Raw genomic sequence first — 21,611 nt, forward strand, 5'->3', positions numbered from 1 at the left:
CTCCCAGATAAATGCCTGCTGGAGTTGTTACCCCATTTGTGAACAGACTGGGTTCCAGCAGGCCTGATTCAAGGGACATTGCCCAGACTTTCAGACTTCCCCACATCAGGCCCCGTCCCCTTCCACTGTATAAATAGGGCCCTCCTAACTCTGGGAACTGGGAGGGAGGGGTGCTCTGAGGCCTTCACCAAGGAAACAAAAATGGGACAGGGCTTGGACATTGGGCCCCACAGCTGGTTTCCTGAGGTGGCACAGGCTGGGGAGAGGTTCCCCTGGAGCATTTAGGAAATTTACTGCTTAGTGTGGGTGCTCTTGTGACTAAAGCCCGGTGAGGAGGAGGGGAAGCTCTGGGGAAATGGAAGAAGGCTCCTAACCGTAGCTGTTCAGAGTGGGCATCCTGGAAATGACACCCCCTGGGAGCCCCATCTACCTTTCCCAAGTGAGCTCCAGCTCCTCGCCTCCATTGTCTCTGCAGGGGAGCCTGAGCAACCAGCCCCAGAAGACAACTCTGCAGGCACGACCACCCACCTTCAGCGGTAAACCCCGGTGTCCCCAAGAATACTGTGTGGCTCCTCTTGGGTCCTGTGTGTGTGTATGCGGGGGCGGGGCGCGGGAGGGAGCTGCTGGGGGCATAGCCCTTACCTGAGAGGGAGTAGTCAGTGCTGGTCATCCTCATGGCAGGTGTGTAGGAGACGCGGGGAGCCAGGTCTCGGCCCTTCTCTTTCTGCCGCCGCCGGTGCCAGGCGAACAGGCCCAGCAGCACCACAATGAGGAACAACAGGAGGACGATGCCTGTGACAGCACCCACCGAGTGCCGCTCTGCACCCAGTGCTGGGCTGATCTTGGTGTAGGGATTTAGCTCCTCCATCATGAGGGCAGCTGCGGACAGAGGGAGGGGCTGAGCCTGGGGCAGGCCTGCTTGCTCTTCAGATCTCCTCAGCCTGGGGCCTGGACTCCTAAGGTTAGGAGACCCGGGTGCTGGTCTTGGCCCTATTCTTCAATCCCTTCAACCTCACGTGTCTGTCTTCAACTGTCTACAAAGGGTAGCGTCCCAGGGTCGTGACAGGGAGCAAATGTGATCATAGGTGGGAGCCAAAATAATGGATGTTTACTGAGTGTTTTACTCTGTTCTGAAAATGAGTTACAGATATTAACTCATTTGATCTTCCCAGCAGCCCTATAAAAAGCTGTTTATAAGTCCTTTAAGAAATAAAGACTAATTATTTCCCTTTCACAGATGAAGAAACCGAGTCACCAAAAGGTTAGGTAATTTGCCCAAGATCACACAACCAGTAACTGGTAGAGTGGGTTTCTCAGGAGTCGGGAAAAACTGGACTCAGCCCCCTCCCTGTCTACCAACTGTGTGACTCAGAATCCTCAGTTTGCTCATTTGTAACATGGGGACAGCAATCCCACTGTGAGCACTAATGAGAGACTGACAATGAAAGCTGTGAGTGCTGTACCAGTGTGCCCAGGATTGCTGCTCCTAAAACCCCTCTTGATGATATATGTGTGGGCTGTCCCTCATCCCCCGTCAGAATGCAGTGGAAATGTCTTTTGGCCCCTTTTCTGTACTGTGAACGCTTGGGTGCCCATTCTCATCCCTATCTCCTACAGCCAACAGCAAAAACCCTTTATCGAGTGCTCACTTGATGTGCCAGGCACTGTGCTGAGTCCTTTACTCACATTATCTTAACTTGGTCTTCACAACAGCACTATGGGGTCTTGTCTGACTATAGACCTGGAGCCAAGGTTGAGCCCCTTTGGGCTCCTTGGCTCTCAGCAGAACCTTGTGTCTTTCCACATGTGGAGTAACAGACCCAGCAAAAGGAAATGGCCGGCCCAAGGACACCTAGCAGGTAGTGGCAGATCTTCCGACTCGGTCTGCTGACCCTTCCACAGCACTGGCTTGCCGTCATCCTTCCTTGGCTCACAAAACTTGCCAAGGATGAGCAGAGGGAAGTGGTGCCTGAGAGGCTGCCTTCTCCATCTGCCTTTCCAGTGCCTGGAGCCTCCCCCTCCTCAGCCCCCGCCCCCCATTCCACTCCCACTCTCCTCCCAATGTGAATAAAAGGAAGTCACAGAGTGTCCTTATAAAATTCAGTCAGTCCCATTGGCTACTCCCTAGAGCCTGCCCCATGGGGCCCTTTCTATAGCCCCCTTCCCCGGGGACTCTGCCATCTGTGTATTACCTTGGTCACACCTGATCCCTTTGAATCCAGAGCTGCAATAGCAGGTGCCTGTGACATGGTCACAGGTGGCATTGTTCATGCACTCACATAGCTGCTGACACCCATAGCCAAAGGTTCCTGGGGCACATCCTGTGTAGCATGAAGAGAATCGGAGTCGACAGTGAGGTACGCCCACTCCACCCCTCCCATCCCTTATGTGGGCAGCTGTGAGGATTAGTTCTGCCTCACAGAGCGAAGCCTCTTTCTCTGTAGCTCCTGATGTGCTTTGGTTTGCTACTTGGGGCTAGACAGAACACCTATAACCCTGAGTGGGGGGACACCCACCCCTACCTCCTCCTCACCTGGTCCATATTTACACAGCACCTTCCGTGTGTCAGGCCCTGAGCCGGGTGCCACAGGGGCTTCAAAGATCAATCAAACAAGATCTGCCTCCCTCTACTCTCATTAAGCTCCTCCCCCAGCAAAGGCTCTGCTCTGCCTCCACATGCCCCATCCCCACCCCCACTGAAGGAAGAAACTCTTAAGCCAACGTAGGCCCAACCTTCAGGTTTTCTCCTTGGGAGTTGCTCCAAAAGTCAAGGGAGCAGGCGGTGCAGGGCCCTGATGGGTGGACCTCAAAGGGGGAGGCTTCCCCTGCAGGAGGCTGAGGCCTGGCATTGACACCAGGGTCAGGGGTTGGGACAGCTTACTCTGCTCACAGTGTCGCCCGGTGAAGCCCGTGCGGCAGGTACACTTGCCGCTGATGTGGTCACAGCTGGCACCATTCTGACACTGGCACACATACCCGCAGTCCTTCCCATAAAACGCTGCTGGGCAGCCTGGAGAGAAACGGCGGGGGCAACCGCTGAGGTGCAGTTGGGACCAAACCTGCCTCCTGCCCCTTCTTTCTCTGAGCATGGGGTGAGGACTAGCGACACCCTGCACGCTCCACGCTCGGAACCCTCACGCTGAAGAGGCAGGGAGTCCTTTGGACAAGGGTACCTTGGAACCAGAGGCCAGGCTGATGTCTCTTTGCTGTGCAACCACAGGCTGCTCCTCCCCACGCTGGGCCCCCTGTCCAGGGAGGGTCTGGTCTTGGTGATTGCTGGGGTACCCGATAGCTCTGGCCTTCCAGGACTTTGGGCGCCTCAACCTCCTGAGTCCGGCCAGACTCTTTAACCCCAGGGGTGGGTGGTGGGGGTGGATAGCTCCGAGCCCTGGGGCCTGCCTCCTCCCTCCCTCCACTGCATGTCCAGACAATGCCCACGGCAGCCAGCAGGCCGCAGCATGGGATTCCAAATGGCTGGGAGGCGGGGAGGCGGGGCTTACGCTGCGTGCAGAAGAGTCCGGTCCAACCAGGGGTGCAGTGGCAGGCCCCATCCTGGGCGCTGCAGCTCGCCCCGTTGTGGCAGCTGCATGTGTGGAAGCAGGCGGGGCCCCAGAACCCAGGTGGGCAAGCTGGGCGTGGGGGGGTGCCGAGGGTGAGGGCCAGGCAGAGAGGGGCGGAGGGGGAGGGAGGGGGAGGGAGGGGGAGTGCATGTCAGCCAGGATGCCCCCGGGTGGCATTTCCTGGCTTTCACGGGGCTTAACCACTGTTCCCAGAATTCCTCCACTCACCTCTTGACCCAGTCACCCAGGATTCCCATTAAGCCCGGATTCTCTGCCCACCCTCCCAGTTCTGAGGGCTTCTGAACCTTCCCTCTTAGGGGAATGACTGTGATTTGGAGCGTGTGGTAAACTGTAAACACTGCGGTTTACGGTGTGAATACTGTGTGTACTAACTTCCCCATGAGGATGGGGGGGGGGGGCTTTCCCAGGGTAGGGACTTATTTCTTCTCAGGGAGCTAATGAGCTCCCGGAGGATAGCAGGGGTGTCTCCTCCATCAGAATGGAAATGCCTTCAGGCCAGTTTTTTTGTTTGTTTTGGCCGCTGCCTGGCATGCAGGATCCTAGTTCCCTGACCAGGGATCAAACCCTTGCCCCCTGCAGTGGAAGTGCAGCATCTTAACCACTGGACCACCAGGGAAGTCCTGGGCCAGGGCATCTTAACTGGGACCGTTCTAGGGGTACTGGCTGGGTCTCACCCATCAGCCAAGGACTCCACAGGGCAGAGGCTGAGTCTCTGCCTGTAGATTGGGGGTCCCTGTTACCTCTGTATCAGATTGGGTTCACCTTATAGGAACAGCCCCTACAATGCTCTGCCCAGGCCTATGATGCCCAGGACATCAGTCACGTGAGCCACCCAGAGGACACCCTTGTGAGGCAACTGCCCGGGCCTCCCCTCACTTCCCTACTCCCTCTTCCTCCCCATCCAAACTTAGGGGCTACTCCTTGATCAGATGCTAGAAGTATTAATACTCAGCGTTCATAGTATTAATGATACTACGAATAACGCCCATATCTTTAATACTAACAGTTAATAATGCTAGTGATCAATCCTAGTAATTCATCACGTTAGCTACAGAGACTATATGGGACTCAGGTGGCCATTCCTATCTGCAGGAGATTTCAGCCCTGGGAGGTAGAAGCACCAGGGGCAGAGAGGTTCTGGGCAGGGAGTGGGTGTTTCTGGGCCTGACCATGGTCGGGGGCATTCCAGGGGGAGCATTCCCAGAGGGCAGCAGCTTACCCTGTGAGCAGTCCTTGCCAATCCATCCAGGGAAGCACTGACAGGAGCCATCGATGGGGCTGCAGGTCCCGTTGTTGGCGCAGGAGCAGAGCTGGGCACAGTCCTGCCCAAAGTGCCCTCCAGCACACACTGTGGGCACAGGACAGCCTGGCACCTGCCCTCCCACTTGTACTCCTCAGACCACCACCCACAGCTACACCCCCAGAAGTTCCCAGGCCACAGCCATGGCCAGCTGGGGTCACGGATCTGGGTGGGAACTGCCCACCTCAGCACCCCCATCACCCTTCTCCATTTCCACATCAATGAGTTCCCCCTCTTGTGTCCACAGCTGCCTTCTTCGGGAGCCTCTAGTAATGATTCCCTCTGACAGGAACCAACTGAGGCCCATAGGGGTAGAATCACTTGACTTAGGTCTCACAGACAGAAGTGGTGAGGCTGGGAATCCCAGCTCTGCACTCAGTCCAGTGGTCCCTGCACTGCCCCGAAGCCTTCTGCTTTCCATTACCACACTTGTGTCAGCATCACTGATCTCACAACTGCGAGGGCAGGGAATGTTTATAGCTGGAAGGAGAGGGACAAATGCAGGGTGGCAGGTCTGTCTGCAGTTAGATGGCTGGAGGACCGGCCCCGAATGTCTATCCCTGTCCCCCTGTTTCCTGTCTCTCCAAATCCAACCTGTTCCTTGAGCCTCAGTTCAGCCTTCTCCCCAGGAGAGCCCTCCTGGGTCCACAAGGTGCTCTCTTCCACTGAGCTCCCATGGTATTTCCACCTTGAGTCCTTTGTAGGATTTTGATCCCGGCCCCTCCTGGAGGAGTCATTCCTTGGCTCCTGGAGGAAGGGCTGGTTTCCTCAACAAAGCTGCAAGCTCCTTGAGGACTAGATATGAGTGTTCACCGAGCACCTCCCTCTCAATTCCCTCTCAATTCATCCTCCACCTGCTTCCTACAGCCTGAGCTCTCTAAAGCACAGCTCTCTTCATGGCACTCCTATGCCCTGCTCAAACATCCTCAGTGGCACCCTAGTGCCCCAGAATAAAACCTAGATCCTAGAGATCAGCACTTAAACATACCTCATCACCCAGACATTGGACCACACACCACTTTCCAAATAACACCCCATGCCTTTCCTCCTCTGTGCTTTCACTCCAGCTGTTCCCTCCCAGAATTTCCCTGACCCTCATGCCCAGCTGTGGAAATCCTACCCTGCCTACAAGACACATCTTAAGGACCACCTCCCCGATGATCCCTCTGTAGTAGACAGCTAGTCCTTCAATATCAATTCTCTTCTTCCTTAGAAGTAGTTTTAACTGGGCGTATGTCCACCTGCACAGCGAGGTATGACCACGTGACTACATTCTGACCAATGGTAAGTGGAAATGCGTGTCTTTATGTGCCCATTCATCCTTCCTGTTGAAGAATAATGTGGATTATGGATGAGAATTGTGGGTAAGATAGCTGGAGCTCAAGCAGCTACCTTTCCTCAGAGGTGGAAGCCATGTGCTGAGGATGGCAGAACAACAAGATAGAAGGAGTCTGGGTCCCTGACATCTATGTAAGCTACCCTACCACTCCCTAGTGGCCTACTTCTGGATCTTTGCTTTTCTTTCTTTTTATCTTTTTGGTTTTTTTGTAAATGTGTGAGGGACACAAAGCTTGTCATCTTCAAGTCAGTTATTTTGGGTTTTTATGTTACTTATAGCTGAACTTAATCCTAACAGATTCACCCCTCTTCTCTGTTCTGGGAGGCTATGTCCCTGTTTGAGCTTCTAGGACCCTCTATTAGTTTCTTCCCTGGTCTTCTGTTACTGTGGCTTGTGAGCCATTTCAGGCCAGGCCTGGGTTCCACCCGTGTCTGTACACCCACAATGCCTGGAAAAACAACAGGTGCTCAAGGCACGGTGGCTGAATATGTGGAAATAAACTGCTGCCCCTTCTCCCCCCACCCCAGCCCCCAAGTTCTGCTGAGAAAGGCTGAGCTCAGAATTTTCCCCTCTGGACTGCAGGCTTTATGAGGGCAGGGAACTTGGCTCTCTTGTTCTTTGTTGTGTCTGAGTGCCCAGCACGGTGCATGGCATACAACAAACCCTCAGGAACTATTCCCCAAATGGCCAAAACTGGCCCCAGGAGCAGTGACGTTCCAGTGGGTTCTGCTGGAATCAGTGACCCCTGTCCCTTCGAGCTCCTCTCAGTTTGACACGCTCCCCTCAAAGCCCAGTTCCAGCTGGCCCTACACCCTCCAAGATGGCCTCCTTGCATCCCTGTTATGGGGGAGGAAGTCCTTGAATCCCTGAGGCCCTCATTTGGCTGAGCCACACTGAGCATCAGGGGAAGGTGTTGATTCTTAAAGAAAAGCAACTTCCCCAGGCCCACATCTCTTGAAATTTGGGCTGGCACCCCTCCCTTAGGCCACACTGCCTCATATTGTCAGCCCTTCCCCAACCGGATGGTGGGCACCTGGATCTGTGGCCACTCTGTGCCTCTCCTGGACATGATTAGCAATTGAGACAAACAATACCAGGCTCTCTAGCCCAAAGCCTTGGGTTTGGGTACTAGTTTTATTTATGTATTCAACAAACACTTCTGTGGCACTTTTATGTACCACTGTTCAGAATGCTTCACAAATATTAGTTCAATTAACCTTGTAATACTCTCATTATTACATATTTTCATTATTACTAACTCTACAGATGAGGAAACTGAGGGACTGAGGGGTTAAGTAACTTGCCCAAGGTCACACAGCCAGGAAGCTCTGCCACTCACTGGCTAAGTACCTCCGAGCAAACCACATCACTCCTCTCAGTCTCTGTTTCCTCATCTTTGAAATGGGACTGATAACCCTCACCCACTGGCCTTGGGCTATAGTTAATGGTTATGGGCACGATGGCTGATTTGGGCCCTGTGCTCTTCCCTAGCAAAAACCTTAGCTCCTTCCAGGGCGGGTCCACTGCCAGGAGGATGACATGCATCTCACCTGTTTGCAGCTCAGCCTCCAGCTTTGGCTTCCTGAAAAGCAGGTCACCCAGCATGCTCTTCCCTGCCTCTGGGAGGTACATGATGTGGGGAACCCATCCCCTAGTCCTGGCCCTCTGTGGGGAGCCGGGTGCCAGAGATGCTCCACTGACACCCATCCTAAAACCAACTCTGAGCTTCTCTAACAAGACTTCTCTAACAAGTCTTATCTTTGAAGTCTTTCTCACATATGCAAGGCTGACAAATTCACCCACAGAGCTGCTAATGTGATCAGTCTAATACATTAATTGGTTAACTTCTTAGCTGAATCAAGAGTGAGGCAAAGAGAGGGGTGGTGGAGAGAAGGGGGACTGGTGAAAAGAAAACATCTGGTTGTATTTAATCTATGTTTAATGATTCTGCATAAGCAGTGTCTGTAATTTGTAACTCGCTGGAAAGCCAGTCATTAGAAAGCATCAGTTCAATTTTTTACAAGGTTTGAGACTTAACCAGGGCAGTTGCCGTTAATAGCAAACTCTGTTAGATCTATGTGTGGAAAGTACTCATTAGGCCAGCGGGCGATAAATCAGACATTGCAGGATGTGAGAGTTACTCCTCGGGCTGCTTAGGTCCTAATTTAGACCTGGCCTATCTGTATTGACAGCTGGGTCTCCGATGTTTAATAAGTAAACCTCGACACGTCAGGTTATGATTAAACTGCCCTAGGAGGACTGCAAGCAAATGAAACTGTCACGTATGTTTCCCTGGGGTCCAAACTTCTCATGACCTCAAAGCATCACGGAGTTAACTTTCCACTCATACATATTAATGGCCCACACACTTAGAAAAATAGCCGAGCTCAGTGGTCATTATTCATCAAAAGAATCCAGTCCCCTGGGAGGCAGTGAGCTCTCAAAGGAAGTATTTAAGCAGAGGCCAGATGAGACTCTCACAGATGACCTTGAAGTTGCTTTTAGCTCTAAGTTTACCTTAGACTAAGATCCTTTCGCTCCTTACAGGTTAAAGTACAAATTCTACACCCTTGTCTTCAAAACTCTCCAGGAGTCCCCAGACTACCTTCTCAGTCCCCTTTGCCATCCACAGCCCCTGCATCCTCCTGCCATTCCCTGTGGCTGGATAGTCGCATGTGCACGCCTCTGTGCTTTGCCCAGATTGGTTCCTCTACCCACAATGCCTTTCTTCCATCTCTGCCTTTTAGGCTAAGGCCCAGCTGAAGTCCTACACGGCACGGAGCCGTCCCCCAAATCCACCCTGCTTTGGCCTAACTAAGCCAGGGACAGCAGCAAGCAATGGTGTGCGACGGAGCCAGCTTCTACCTTCACACTGGCTATTAAATATTCGGGAATTTCACGACCGGTGTTAAACCGGTACCTTAGAATCAGCCATGGTGGGAATATCTACAGCATGGAAATTTGCAAATAATACAGATTAGGGCTTTCCCCCCCCGCAGAGAGCCAGTTTAGCAGCACACCAATTCAATAAGCTTTATCTCCCTTTTCAACTCCCGTTGAGTGGAAGAGTTGGCTGGAGTTGGTGCCGTGGATTCTGCAGCTGAGACAGGAAAGCGTGTGGTGAGGGATTAGTGTTGGCCTGAGTGTGAGGGAAGAAGGGCTGGGACGTTGCCATCTCCAGCGAAGCCAGAACTGTCTCCTCTGAGCTCCCACAGTGTTCTCTGCCTTTCCCACTTGGCACTCAGCACAAGCCATTTGGGGTCACTTCATATGTGGACCTCATCTACGCTTGTTTCAATTTTTATCCGCTTAGACTGGGCTTTGGAGTCAGAATTTGTTTCTCAGCTCTGCCGCTTCTAGCTGTGAGACCATGGAGAAGTCATTTAACCTCTCTGAGCCTGTTCCTTCAACTGCATCATGGCTTTGTCTCACACCCCGTGGTGTGTCCAATCCTTATTAAGGTAGGTCTAAGCCCTGAAGAGCCAAGGAGCTGCCTCCACAGAGTATGATGAGAATCCTGAACCTTCCTTCCCTGCTACTTCCCTCCTGGGACTCCTCGTCTCGCTGGTCCACACACCTTCCCCCTGGAAACGGTACCTTGGTTGCAGAGGGTTCCGGAGAATCCGGGGAGGCACTCACAGATGCCGCTGGCGTGATGGCAGGGCCCGCTGCTGTGCACGCAGAGGGGGCACGGCTGGGCGCAGCTGTGGCCATAGAACCCAGGGGCGCAGACTGGGGGTGAAGGGGAGAGGGTGGTCAGCAGCCCAAGGGGCCCCAGCCAGCCTGGCTACTTGTCCAGTCCCACACAGCGATGAAGAGAGGCTTCTCAGAAGCATGGAGAGAGTCGTGTCTGCCCCACACCTGGGAGGGCCCGTCCCTTTCTACAGAGAGGAGTTGTGGTCTGCTCCTGTTTCTACTGGGGAGCCAGGCTAGGCCCTGAACTTGGGGACAGAAAAGTCAGGGCCAGGAGAAAGGGGATTAGAGGGAGGGACTTGATGGGGACTGACTGTGTAAGCCCAGCCTCTCTCAGGCCAGTCCTAGTTCCAGCTGGGAAGGCTGGGGAGGATGAGCTGTCCGAGGTCTGAGGGGTAGGGTCTCAGCCTTACTTCTCTGGCATAAGGGTCCTCGGAAGCCCGGGGCACACTCGCAGCTCCCATCCTCTGGGGAGCAGGAACCGCCGTTCTCGCAGCTGCAGGACACGGAGCAGTTGGGGCCCCAGCGACCGGGCGGACACGTGCTGTCACAGTGGATGCCTGTGGGCCAGAGGCAGACTCAAGTCAGTGGTAAGGGGCGAGGGTGAAAGGAAGAATGGGGGGGGGTACTATGCAGTAAGAAGAGGTGGAGGCAAACACAGTAAATCTGGGAATATGGAGGAGAAAAACAGAGAAGCTTGGCTGGTCAGGGAGGGCTTCCAGGAAGAGGCGATGCCTGAACTGAGTCCTAAAGACCAAGGAGGAATTGACCAGATAAAGGAAACCCTATGTGCAAAGAGCAGGAGGCAGGAGAGAGAATCACGCCTTGAAAGATAAAACAGCATAGTGTGGTTGAACCATAAAGTACGAGATGGGATACGGCAAGAGATGAGATTGTGGGAATCAGAAGGGATCAGATCATGAAGGGCTTCCTTTGTCTTTGACATCTTAGCTGGAATCCAAGGTTAGTGCAGCAAGTGAGTGCCATTATAGGGGCTACATGAGCTGGGAGTGAGTTACCTGCCCACCCACGTTAGCCCAGGAGCCACCGATCCTTGCTGGGCCCTAGCCAACCAGCCCCTGGGCAGTGGCTTAGAGAGTGGGTGGGGTCTTTTCAGATTCTTTTGACCACAGTCCTCAGTGCAATATGTATTTTATATCATATGTGCGCACACATGTATAATAGAAACCAACATTTTGCAAATGACATTTACTGTCACTGTGATGCAATCTGATGTTTTCTTTGCACTATGATGTATTCTATGTCCTTAAGGAAAAAAAAAGCTAGTTGTGACCCAAAAAATTGATTTAATGACCTTCAGTTTGACATACAGTGGCCTATGTGGGAAGGGATGGAATCTGTCAAAAAGAAAGAGGAGCAAGGCCTACATGGTCTTTTTTGAGCTGAGAGAAAGGAAATATGTGTTGGGGTGATTACAGCCTGAAGGCTGAGAAGAATTTTAAAAGGCCTGAGGCTGGATGCCCAGCTCTGGCATGGGGTTTCCTCCCAAGGCAGAAAGGCTTCTAGTCCGCCACGCGTAAGGTGAATGGACCATGGGGACCCAGGAGACCAATTTGGCTTTGGAAGGTGAATATCAGAGGCTCAGAGAGGAGCAGAATTAGTTTACAAAGCACGTCTGCCTTGTTATAAGGAAAGGGATCGTGAGAAAGAAAAAGAAAGAGGGAGGAAGACATTCAGGCTCAGTGAACAGAGCCGGTCCTAGCAGCAGCAGGAGAGCGGTGGGACCAGTTTAGAGGCAGGCTGGAATTATACAAGCTTACCTGGGTGGGTGGGGAAAGGCGAGGGGGCAGAACAGGGGGAGAGAGTGGAGAGGGAAGGGATGCAACAGGCTTCACTCTCCTCCAGCACCTCAGTCTAGCCCATGCTCCCTCCCTGGGCCTCCCTCCCTGTGACAGCTCAATTCTGCAGCAGGGTGGAGGCTTCAGATGCCACTCTGCAGGAAATAGGCCTCTGAATGGAGGGAATGGGGTGCGGGGAGCTTCTTCCTGGGAATACAGTCTTTCCCCAGTGAGAATCTGGTGGTCACATTTCCTCCTCAGTGGAGGTCTCTCCCAGTGGAGTTTCAGGTGCACAAGAGGTGAAGCCCGGACAAGCAACACGGATGGACCGAAGGGGAGCCTGGGGCGAGGGAAACCACAAAGCTGTTTAAAACCAAAAGCCATGATCTGCCCCAAGGAATTCTCTGGCCTGTGGTTGTTGAAAACAACCTGTTCAGACTGCAGGCCGAGGGACCCTGCTGCTCTTGGGAGGCGCGCTGGACTATGGAGGAGCTCCACTGTCTGACCTCCAATCCCTCCTGTGCAGCAAGCACGCTTGGTTAGGCTGCCCAAGGCTCTTTCCCATAGTTGTAGGCTTTTCCCTAAAACTGTATGCAGATATTACTGTGATTAATAAAACACAATGCATGCAAAACACCCCTGAATTCATGGCAGCTTGTTGCTATCATGTTTTCCCCCAAATCAGTGGATGTTAAAAGTACAGCTGCTCTCATGTGTGGGATCCTCCAAATGTTTTCATGTCAAAAAGGTGTCCTCATGCTTCCCTGGTGGCGCAGTGGTTGAGAGTCCGCCTGCCGATGCAGGGGACACGGGTTCATGCCCCGGTCCGGGAAGATCCCACGTGCCGCGGAGCGGCTGGGCCCGTGAGCCGCTGAGCCTGCGTGTCCCGAGCCTGTGCTCCGCGACGGGAGAGGCCACAACAGTGAGAGGCCCGCGTACCGCAAAAAAACAAAACAAAACAAAAAAGGTGTCCTCTTTTTTGGAGATTAAGAACCACAGGTGTAAGGTGATCATGCTCAGATTGCTGCAAGGGCCCACCAGGTTCTAGGATCTGCCAATTATTCTAGTCTAGGCCTGGTTCTATGGGTGTGGGGCTCCTGTTTGAGGCTGTTATATGTCCTAAGAGCTCCCTGGAACTTAAGACATTGGCATCTAAGTGGAGAGAAGGGTCCAGGGTTTCCCCTTGCGTGGAAAAGCCAGTTGCACCGGTGCAGTCAAAGGGCTTGACCTTGGCCTAAAGGGAGGCTCTCCAACTACAGCTTCTGAAGAGGAGTGGTATCATCAGTTAGTTGCCTTCTCTAGGCCCTGTTTTCCCTATTGTTGAATGGGGATAATAATCCCCCTTAGGGGTCCTTCCCATTCTTACCCTTAGGGAATCTCTTTGCTTTATCTTTCAGGGCCCGCTACACATCCACACTGGTGGGTAAAGCTAGGCTAAGAATCTATATATTGTGACCTCTAGTTCATGTCACAAGGCTAGCAGCAATTCAGCAGCCCACATCCTTCAGGGACTGTTTTGGGTTTTGGGGTCTTCCTTCTCCAGGAAGTCTCCCTGAATGTCTGCCTAGGGATTCAAGCATCTATTTGATAGTGGCATACAACTTTGTCCCTATCATTTGAATATTTCATATATATGTGTCCTGTGAAGACAGGGACTATGACTTCTGACTCTCTTTATCCAGGTGCTCCTAATGGGCAGGGAAATGATCTTGGTCATTTTTGCGTCTCTAGTACCCAGGACAGTGTCTGGCACACAGTAGGTGCCCAGGGGCTATTGCTGTTGAATTTTGCCATTTACTGCTGGGCCTAGCACAGTGCCGGGCACACGGTAGCTGCCAAATAAAGACTCGGTGATGGCTCGAGTCAATAAATGCCAACTGAATGAATAAATGGTTCCCCTTTACAGTGCACTCCAGTGTCTCCCATCCTGTTGGCACTAATGTCCTGAGACCTTGGGCAGCTCCCTTTCCTCATCTGTAGCATAGGAGGTTGGAGCGGAACATCGTCAAGGTCTCCTTCACTTCAAGGGGAAAGGCCATACATGGTTATAGGCCAGCTTCTTTCAATTTATTTCAGTAAACACTGAGTAAGCACCTACCATGTGCAGGGCAAGGTGAATTCGATATCATGCCAGTCAAGAAGTGTGTGGCTAAGGGGGGCAAGGGGAGAAGACACGTACATGCTTAGAGCAAGGAGAAACAAGTGTTGAGCCTAGGCACAAGCAACATGCCAGGGGCTCGGTAGTCAGCAGTGGGTGGGGAGGGCTTGCCGAGCAGGGGGCTGGGGCCTTTACCCTGCGCCCTCACTGTCTTTCCTTGGTTTCCTTCTGCTTGACAAATCTCAGGACATCAATTGCTCCTTTGAAACGACTTCAGGACCACGTTTGGGAAAATTAGTTTTAGAACAGCAGAGACCTTGCTGAAAGGTTGTCCATCAAAGACATAATTTTTAAGCACCAGATGTCATTGGAATCTTATCGGTTCACTCGAAATTAAGGCAATGAAAAATTAAAATGGATTTCCATTTGGCTCCAGCTAAGAGTCTAGGGTGCCAGTAACCAGTGTGGAGCCTAGCTCTGTACTAAGCGGCAGGGCAAGGGAGTCAGGTCGGAGATGCTACAGAGGAAGCAATGTCCCCAGCCCTCAGCTGCTCAGAAACTTTCTGGTTGCGGAGAACAGAGGTTGCCCAGCAGCCTGGTGTGAATTATTCATGTGAGGACCTACACTGCCAGCAATGCCTGTATTTCTTTCTCCTTGCTGTCCATCACTTTGGGAATGGCCAGTGGGTTCATTCACGTAACATTAACACTGTATTTGTGGCTTACACTTACTGAGCACCTATTACGTGCCAGGCACTGTTAGTGCTTACAGGTATTAACTCATCTAAACTTCAAAATGATCTTGTAGTTATAAGGATTATAATTATCTGCATTTTATGGATGGAGGATTCAGGCCCTGAGAGGGTAAAGGACTTGCCCAAGGAGGTCTGGTGCCAGCTCTGTGTTCTTAACCATTTCTCAGTGTGTGGCAGGCAGTGGATACAGTGGTGAACAAGGCAGATGTGGTCCCTGCCTCCACAGAACTGATGGTCAAGGTGGGAGGCAGATAATAAACAAATCGTTACTCAAATCAGAGTTCAGTGACAATTGAAGTAAGTACAGCAAAATGCTGTGAGAATTAATTAAAGGGGCTCTTTCATAGTCTTGGCCAGGTTGGGGAGGTGGTAGTATCAGGGGGAGAGAGCCTTCCCAGAGGAAGTCATCTTTACGTCGAAATATGATGGATGAGAAGGTGTTATTAGGTGAAGAGAAGGGGAAAGAGTGATCTAGGCAGAGGGAATGCACATTTGAGGCCTGGAGTCAGGGAGGGTGGTTGGCCCAGGTGGTGGAGTGAAGTGAGTGATGGGAGGGCGCAAAAGAGAGGTGGAGGAGTTGGGCAGGGCCTTACAGGGCCATGTGGACCCCAGGTCACTGTAAGGATTTTGGATCAGTGTCTTGGGAAGCCATGGAGGCATCCTGAGCAGGGACTGATGTGAACGGATCTGGCCACCATGTGCAGAGCGGATGCAGCTGTGCAAGAGGGGAGGCCCACAGAAAAACGGGAGGCCGAGGCAGTGCCTGCTGAGAGATGGTGCTCAGTGGACGAGGGCGGTGGCAGTGGCTGGTGAGAAATGGATGGACGTGCCATCTATTTAGGAGGTGAGCTGCCAGGACACATGTAGGGGCCGGGAGTCTGAGCCTGGGCTAAGGAGAAAGTTCCCTGTCCGCCTCTCCACCATATCCCCTGCAAACACAGGTTGAGCACCCACACCTCTGTCTGCATTTTTTAAACTGGTCTGTCCCTAGCCCTTAGAACAGAGCCTGCACATACTAGGTGTTCAATTAATATTTGTTTACTCAAAGGGAATGAAATGGAGAACTGAAGCCCAGAAGATATAAAGAAAAGGTGCATATGTAGGAAGCAAGAAGAAGAAAAGGTGAAGGAACAGTCAAGAGAAGCAGGAGAATACCAAGAGCTCAGTTTCACAGGACCAGGATGGTGGCATGGCAGAGGGGGTTACCTGTCCATCCGGCCAGGCAGCAGCAGTGGCCTGTGACGGGATCGCAGCCATCGGCGTGGCTGCAGTCACAACGCTCACTGCAGTTCAGCCCGAATGTGCCATCCTGTGGAGAGAAGGGGGAGAGAGAAATGACGAGACCTAGACCCTCAGAGGTTCTCACACTTCTTTCGGATGTTGATGACAAAACTGAGCCACTGCCCAACAAGGATGAAGAGAAACTGGGGCTGGAGCGCTGTGGAGGCACTTTTTATAACCGGGGATCCAGTGAAGCTACTCCAAATAATTCTTTGGCTGCATTACGAAGAGTATGCAGTTTGGAGGGAGGGAGGTGTGGTCCTGCCCTACCTCTCAATGGTCAAGCTCAGAGAGCTGTAATGATCATTAATTAAAATTGTAAATGAAAATGCACCTTGCAAATTTTTAAACATTGATCACATGTGAGGAATGACTATGCTTTTTTCTTTGTGGGTAAGAAGGTGGCGGTCAACATTTGTTGTGTGCTCATCAGGTATCAAGAGTCTCATATAATTCATTTCTCTTAATCTTCACAACAACTCTATGAGATGGTTCCATTATATTCAAAATTTAAAGATGAGGTGAAGTAACATGCTCCAGGTAACACGGCTAGGATGAGGCAAAGGCAGGATTGGAACCCAGGACTGTAGGGCTCATTCAACAATATCCTATCGGTTTAACTTAACTTGTATCTTAGACTAAGATCCAGGGATTAAGTCTAGGTGGGTTATTACTGGATAATGCTTGGTTTAGTCCTCCCAACCTTGATCATAAAATTATAGAGTGTTGGAACCAGAAAGAAGCTTAGACATTATTATCAAGGAATGGCAACTCTGATGGATTAGTAAGAGCTGTCCTGTAGCACTGTGTCAAGAAGGATTCTGAAGCTGCATCTGGGCTCAGGCAAATGTGCCAGAGTCAATAATGTTTCCCAAGAGCACCCAGGGGAAAGTGAGGCCACATCACCATATCTGCTAAGTATCTGCCATTTTATAGATGAGAGGGCTGAGGCCAGAAGTAGGACAGAGAGGTTAGAGCTAGGGCTGAGACCTGAATCCAAGTGTCCCACCACCTGGTCCAGTGCTCTTCTCTGTGCACCTCTGTGGACAAAAAAAACTACAGGGAAAGGGCATGGGGGGCTGATGGGCCCACCCCGTCCTTCCCCGCCCCACACTCACCGGGCAGGGCAGTTCGCAGTTGTCCCCCAGCCAGCCAGGGGTGCAGAAGCAGGAACCATCGGTGGGGCTGCAGGCCGCCCCATTGGCACAGGTGCAGCTCTCGTTGCAGTTCAGGCCCCACGTCCCACTGGGACACGGCAGGGTGCAGTCGAGGCCCTGCCACCCTGAGGGGAGGGAACGAGGCTGTCACCTCTCCATCTAGGCCCAGCATGGCTTTCTGCCCACTCCCCCCAGCTCTGTACAAGGCATCATACCCAAACCACCCCTTCTCTGATTGCCAGGTTAGAACACACATTCCACATTCGGAGTCCACTCAGAAACACAGCAAGGCTGTTGAGAGAGCGGGGGCTAGAACCTGGGTCTCCTGCCTCCCGGTTCTCACTGTTTTTGCCATAGGTGGGTGATCCCACCTGGGACAGGGAACCAGTGGAGGCGGAGAGGGCTATCTGTGCCGAGGGTATACTCAGGAAGCTTATCTCAGGGCCCTGTGTTTTGGTGATAGGCTGATTTCCCATTCTGAGGCTGGTTACTGGCTTGTCTGCCCTCAGATCCATTTCTCCCCTTCCCCTGCTCTGTTCTGTATCCCAGGGGGCTGACCCCTGCAGCTGCTCCCAGATGGGCTTGCCAGTGGGAGACCTGGCCGGTGATGGGAGGGCGGGAGCAGGAGAGATGCCAGGTATCTCCTCTTCCTTCTCTGCTATGAGCAGGGCCTCTGGTGGTGGCTGTGTCTCAGTGCTCCAGCACCATCTTGCAGCCCCTCTGCCCACATCCCAGCCCTCACTCCCAGGCTCTGGGAACTCCACTTCCTCCCTTTGTCCCTTTCACCCTGGAAGTGGTAGCAACTGTGGGAGAAGCTACTACTTTCTGGGTTGCTCATGTTCCCTTGTAAGTCCTTTCAGCTCTTCTAACACTGTGGTAACAAATCCCCTTTATTACATTCCTGCTGTTGAAGTCCCTGGCATGGGTCTCCTTGGCTGGAACCTGACATATAGGCTCCCCGACCCTGCATGTGGGTGGGTGGGGCAGGAGCAGCCCAGACCCCTCAGCCGGCAGCCCACCTGGGCACTGTGCACATCTGAGGGGACGGGATTGGGAAAGAAGGCACATTACCCTCCTTGCAGGTGCAGGAGCCATCTACTGGGGAGCAGGTGCCACCGCTGTTACAGCTACAGACGGATGAGCAGTTGGGGCCGTAGGTCCCTGCTGCACAGGGAACTGCACAGACCTCCCCCTAGAAAAGGAGGAGGGGAATTTTGGGTCAGAGGTTGCCCCATGCTGGGTGGTTGTGGCAGGTAGAATAATGCCCACCCCCGCCTCCCCCCCACCATGTTCTAATCACTGGAACCTGTGAATATGTTACCTTACGTGGCAAAAGGGACTTTACAGGCGTGACTAAGGACCTTAAGACAGAGGAAGTGTCTTGGATTAGCCAGGTGGGCCCAAATCACAAGTGTCCTTATGAATAGAAGATGACCAAAAAGGTAGCCTCGAGAAGTCCTCCATCTGCCTGCACTGACTTTGAAGATGGAGGAAGGGGGCCACAAGCCAAATAATGCAGTGGCCTCTAGAAGCCAGAGGCCTCATTTTACAGCCAGCAAGAAAACGGGGACCTCAGTCCCACAACCCTAGGAACTGAATTCTGCCAACAATCCAAATGAGCAGAAAACAGATTCACCCCTAGAACCTCCAGAAAGGAACACAGCCTGCTGACACCTTGACTTTAGTCCTGTGAGACCCATACCAGACTTCTGACCCACAGAAATGTAAGACAGTACGTTTGTTTTGTTTGAAGCCACTAATGTGCTAATTTGTTACAGCAGTGATAGGAAAGCAATACAGTGATCCTCACTATTTGGGGGAGGGGTCAGGCCTCCAGATCACAGCTCTAGGATGGGCAAAGCCCTCAGGAAACTTGACCCCTGAATCTGTATTAGGTCACAGCAGCATGGAATTTAACCCTCTGCCTCTCAACCAATCTTATTTGATTCTCACCAGCAACCCCTTGACGCAGATAATAATATCCTATCCCTGAACCTCAGAGAAGTTAAATGTAAATTATAATAGCTAATGCCCATTAAGTCCTTTCTCAATATCCAGCACCATGCATACATCATCTCATTTAATCCTCATAAACCTTCAGCAGACAGGAACTAATGCCTCAGCATTATTCCCACTTAATAGAACAATTGTCAGAGAAGTTATGGAATTCAGCCCAGGTCATGGAGCTAAACATGGCTGATCTCTGTTTGAACCAAGGCTGTCTGCTTAACCATTCTGTCACCAGGTGTCATAAACCAGCCTTCCTGGAAAGCATTCTCTGAGATGGAAGGAGTGCCTTCATCCATCCTGAATCGTGAATCTGGGTGACACCCTACAGGATCCACTATACCAGGCCTCCTTGGGTGGGCTCTCAGCTCCAGTAAGGAGTTCAGAGTGAGGACAAGTCACAGAGCCACCAGGAATGGGAACTTGAGAGGCCTTCAGGGGTGGGAGCATTTAATCAGAGAAAGTGGGGTAAAGGCTATCCAGGTGGGAAGAGTGTGGACAAGCGTACAGAGGAATATGAGAGTTGGGAATGTTCTAGGGGTAGCAGGAGGGGGAGTTTGTGTAGGGAGGGGCAAGGGAGATATTTAAGAGGTGTTGGTAGCCTTGAATGCCAGGGAAGTAAGTTGGGGCTCTCTTCTCAGAGTACCCAGGACGTGCCTTCCCCACCCAGGAACCCACGCTGGGGCTGTCTATATGGTCACTGGATGTTGAATTCCCACTGTCTCCCGCTAGGGACCATCTCCAGCCAGCTTCTCAGGTCTTGCTGTGAGGTTTACTACAGGAATGCTGATGCATGGGCCAGGATACCAGAGCTTGCCTGGGCCCCACTAGCTGTGTGACACTGGATAGATTACTGCCCCTCTCTGAGCCTCACTTCCAGCATCTGTGAAACGAAAGTCTTGAAGTAGGGGAGTCCGGGCAACCGGCCTCACCCCCATTTAGGTCACAGAGAGACCTTATGGCCCTTGGTGAAGAGGCTCTTCTCTAGCCCTTGTCTCCTGTCCCACCTGCACAGGCTGGGTCAGGGAGGAGGGTCTGGGAAGTGCAGAGTCCTGTACCAGAAGGTTCCATGGTTCCCACTCTTTCCCCTGCCAGTCCTTGGCAGACCCTGACCAGCTGGAATCTGTTAGCGCTCCCATTACCCAGAAAATTCTAACTTCTCCAGAACTATAAATAGCCCAAAAGAATATGTTTAAGCTCTGAGGGCCTTGGCCGGGGTGCAAATTGCGTGCTCAGTTTATGATTTTCTCTGTGTGAGTTTACTTTAAGAGGAAGGGTTTTCTCTCCTGCCATCCTCATTAGTGTCTCCAACCCCGGTCCTCCTAGGAGGCCTCAAGGGGCCTGTGAGTCCAACTGCGGGTCTGCTGGTGGGGCTCAGAGAGGACTGACCACCCTGCCCTGCTCTAGGGGGCAAGATGCAGAGCACCCACCTCGAGATATCTGCTCTCCAGAAGGCTGCACCAGGGCCCATTTTCTCCCAGTGTAGCCTGTGCATGGATATGGACAGTCAGCTTGGCCTTACAACAGCCCTGGGAAGCCCCCAGGTGACAGGACTTTAGCTTCCCAGAGAAAGAAGTAGAGACAGAGAGGGGCGGGGACTTATCCAGGGCCCCATGGTGTATCAGTGAGGGCGAAGGAGAAAGAACCAGATCTTTCCAGAAAGGTGGCAGAGCCCAGTGGTCAGAAAATGGAGTCTAGTGCCATCCTGCTTCCACTACTTATTCACTGTATGACCTTGCACAATTTACTAAACCCCTTGGGGACTCAGTTCCTCCATCTGTAATACAGGAATAATAATGCCCCTACTTCATAGGACTGTTAAGAGGATTAAATTAGTTATAGATGAAGCACATAGAAAAGTTCCTGGCAGGTAGAAAGCACTATAAGAGCTATTATTACTACAAAGAAATAGTATCTCTTATGAAAAGAATACACAAGACCCTCAAAGGTTTCAGCAGAAGGCATCTCTGGAGGAGGGATCCATCTCTCACTTGATGAACAAAGGCCGGGCCCTGTGCAGGAGAGGAGGGCTGGCGTTCACATGGGGCACGTGACCTCACGTCCCCAGGTTCACCCTCCTGCCACCTCCTCCAGGCTGTCTCCCTGGTTCCCCTCGTCACAGCTGAACAGGCCAGACTTTTCCCATGGTTTTGGGGGATGGAAGATGACCACTCACTGAGGGGCTACCATGTGCCGAGAGCTGTGTGTTCCAAACACTTTCCATTTGTTAGCTCCTGATGGCGAAAAATCCAGATGGGGAAGCAGGCAGCTTCTACAGGATACAGTTCTGCCCTGAAGGCCTAGTACATCTCCCCCTCCTCCAGCTCGCTGTCCTGACCCGACCAGGTTCAAACCCCCCAGTAAGCACAAGTACTAACAGTGAAACTTTCTGTCAAATTCCCTACCTTCTGGCCTCTGATCTGCAGGTCTGTGTGTGTCGCTGATTGGCTGTCTCTGGTGATGGACATGCACAGCAAGACAATAATCAGCCTAACTTCTCAGGTTTAGACTTACAGCTCCGCCCACCTCAAGGTGTCCCCTGGCCAAGGTCTGGCGATTCCCAGGGTGCCCGTGTGCCAAGCCCCCCATGTGGCCATTCTC

At 52.3% G+C, this 21,611-nt stretch overlaps 1 protein-coding gene and 1 long non-coding RNA gene across 4 annotated transcripts in view; one reads left to right on the forward strand and one right to left on the reverse strand.

The window, feature by feature from the left end:
• LOC132522225 (uncharacterized) overlaps positions 1-16,175 on the forward strand; it is a 31,164-nt gene extending 14,989 nt beyond the window's left edge. Inside the window, exons 2-5 of one of the 2 annotated variants that reach the window (XR_009541122.1) lie at positions 476-536; positions 682-1,859; positions 6,095-6,165; positions 15,614-16,175. This is a non-coding gene — a long non-coding RNA (uncharacterized LOC132522225). Of the gene's footprint in view, positions 1-475; positions 537-681; positions 1,860-6,094; positions 6,166-8,151; positions 9,682-10,340; positions 10,504-15,613 lie in introns of those variants that run through there. The other variant, XR_009541123.1, reaches the window with a different exon arrangement.
• The window catches only part of MEGF11 (multiple EGF like domains 11), a 237,112-nt gene that overhangs the window by 14,817 nt on the left and 200,684 nt on the right, over positions 1-21,611 (reverse strand). For both annotated transcript variants that reach the window (XM_060152435.1, XM_060152426.1), the window contains exons 10-19: positions 18,075-18,195; positions 16,965-17,128; positions 15,772-15,874; positions 10,327-10,473; positions 9,818-9,952; positions 4,801-4,929; positions 3,501-3,629; positions 2,882-3,010; positions 2,193-2,321; positions 643-879 (exon numbers count right to left, since the gene is read on the reverse strand). In XM_060152435.1, coding sequence (XP_060008418.1) covers positions 643-879; positions 2,193-2,321; positions 2,882-3,010; positions 3,501-3,629; positions 4,801-4,929; positions 9,818-9,952; positions 10,327-10,473; positions 15,772-15,874; positions 16,965-17,128; positions 18,075-18,195 — 1,423 coding nt within the window. The remainder of the gene's footprint in view (positions 1-642; positions 880-2,192; positions 2,322-2,881; positions 3,011-3,500; positions 3,630-4,800; positions 4,930-9,817; positions 9,953-10,326; positions 10,474-15,771; positions 15,875-16,964; positions 17,129-18,074; positions 18,196-21,611) is intronic.

This window comes from Lagenorhynchus albirostris, chromosome 1, assembly GCF_949774975.1.
Source record: "Lagenorhynchus albirostris chromosome 1, mLagAlb1.1, whole genome shotgun sequence".
NCBI lineage: Eukaryota > Metazoa > Chordata > Mammalia > Artiodactyla > Delphinidae > Lagenorhynchus > Lagenorhynchus albirostris.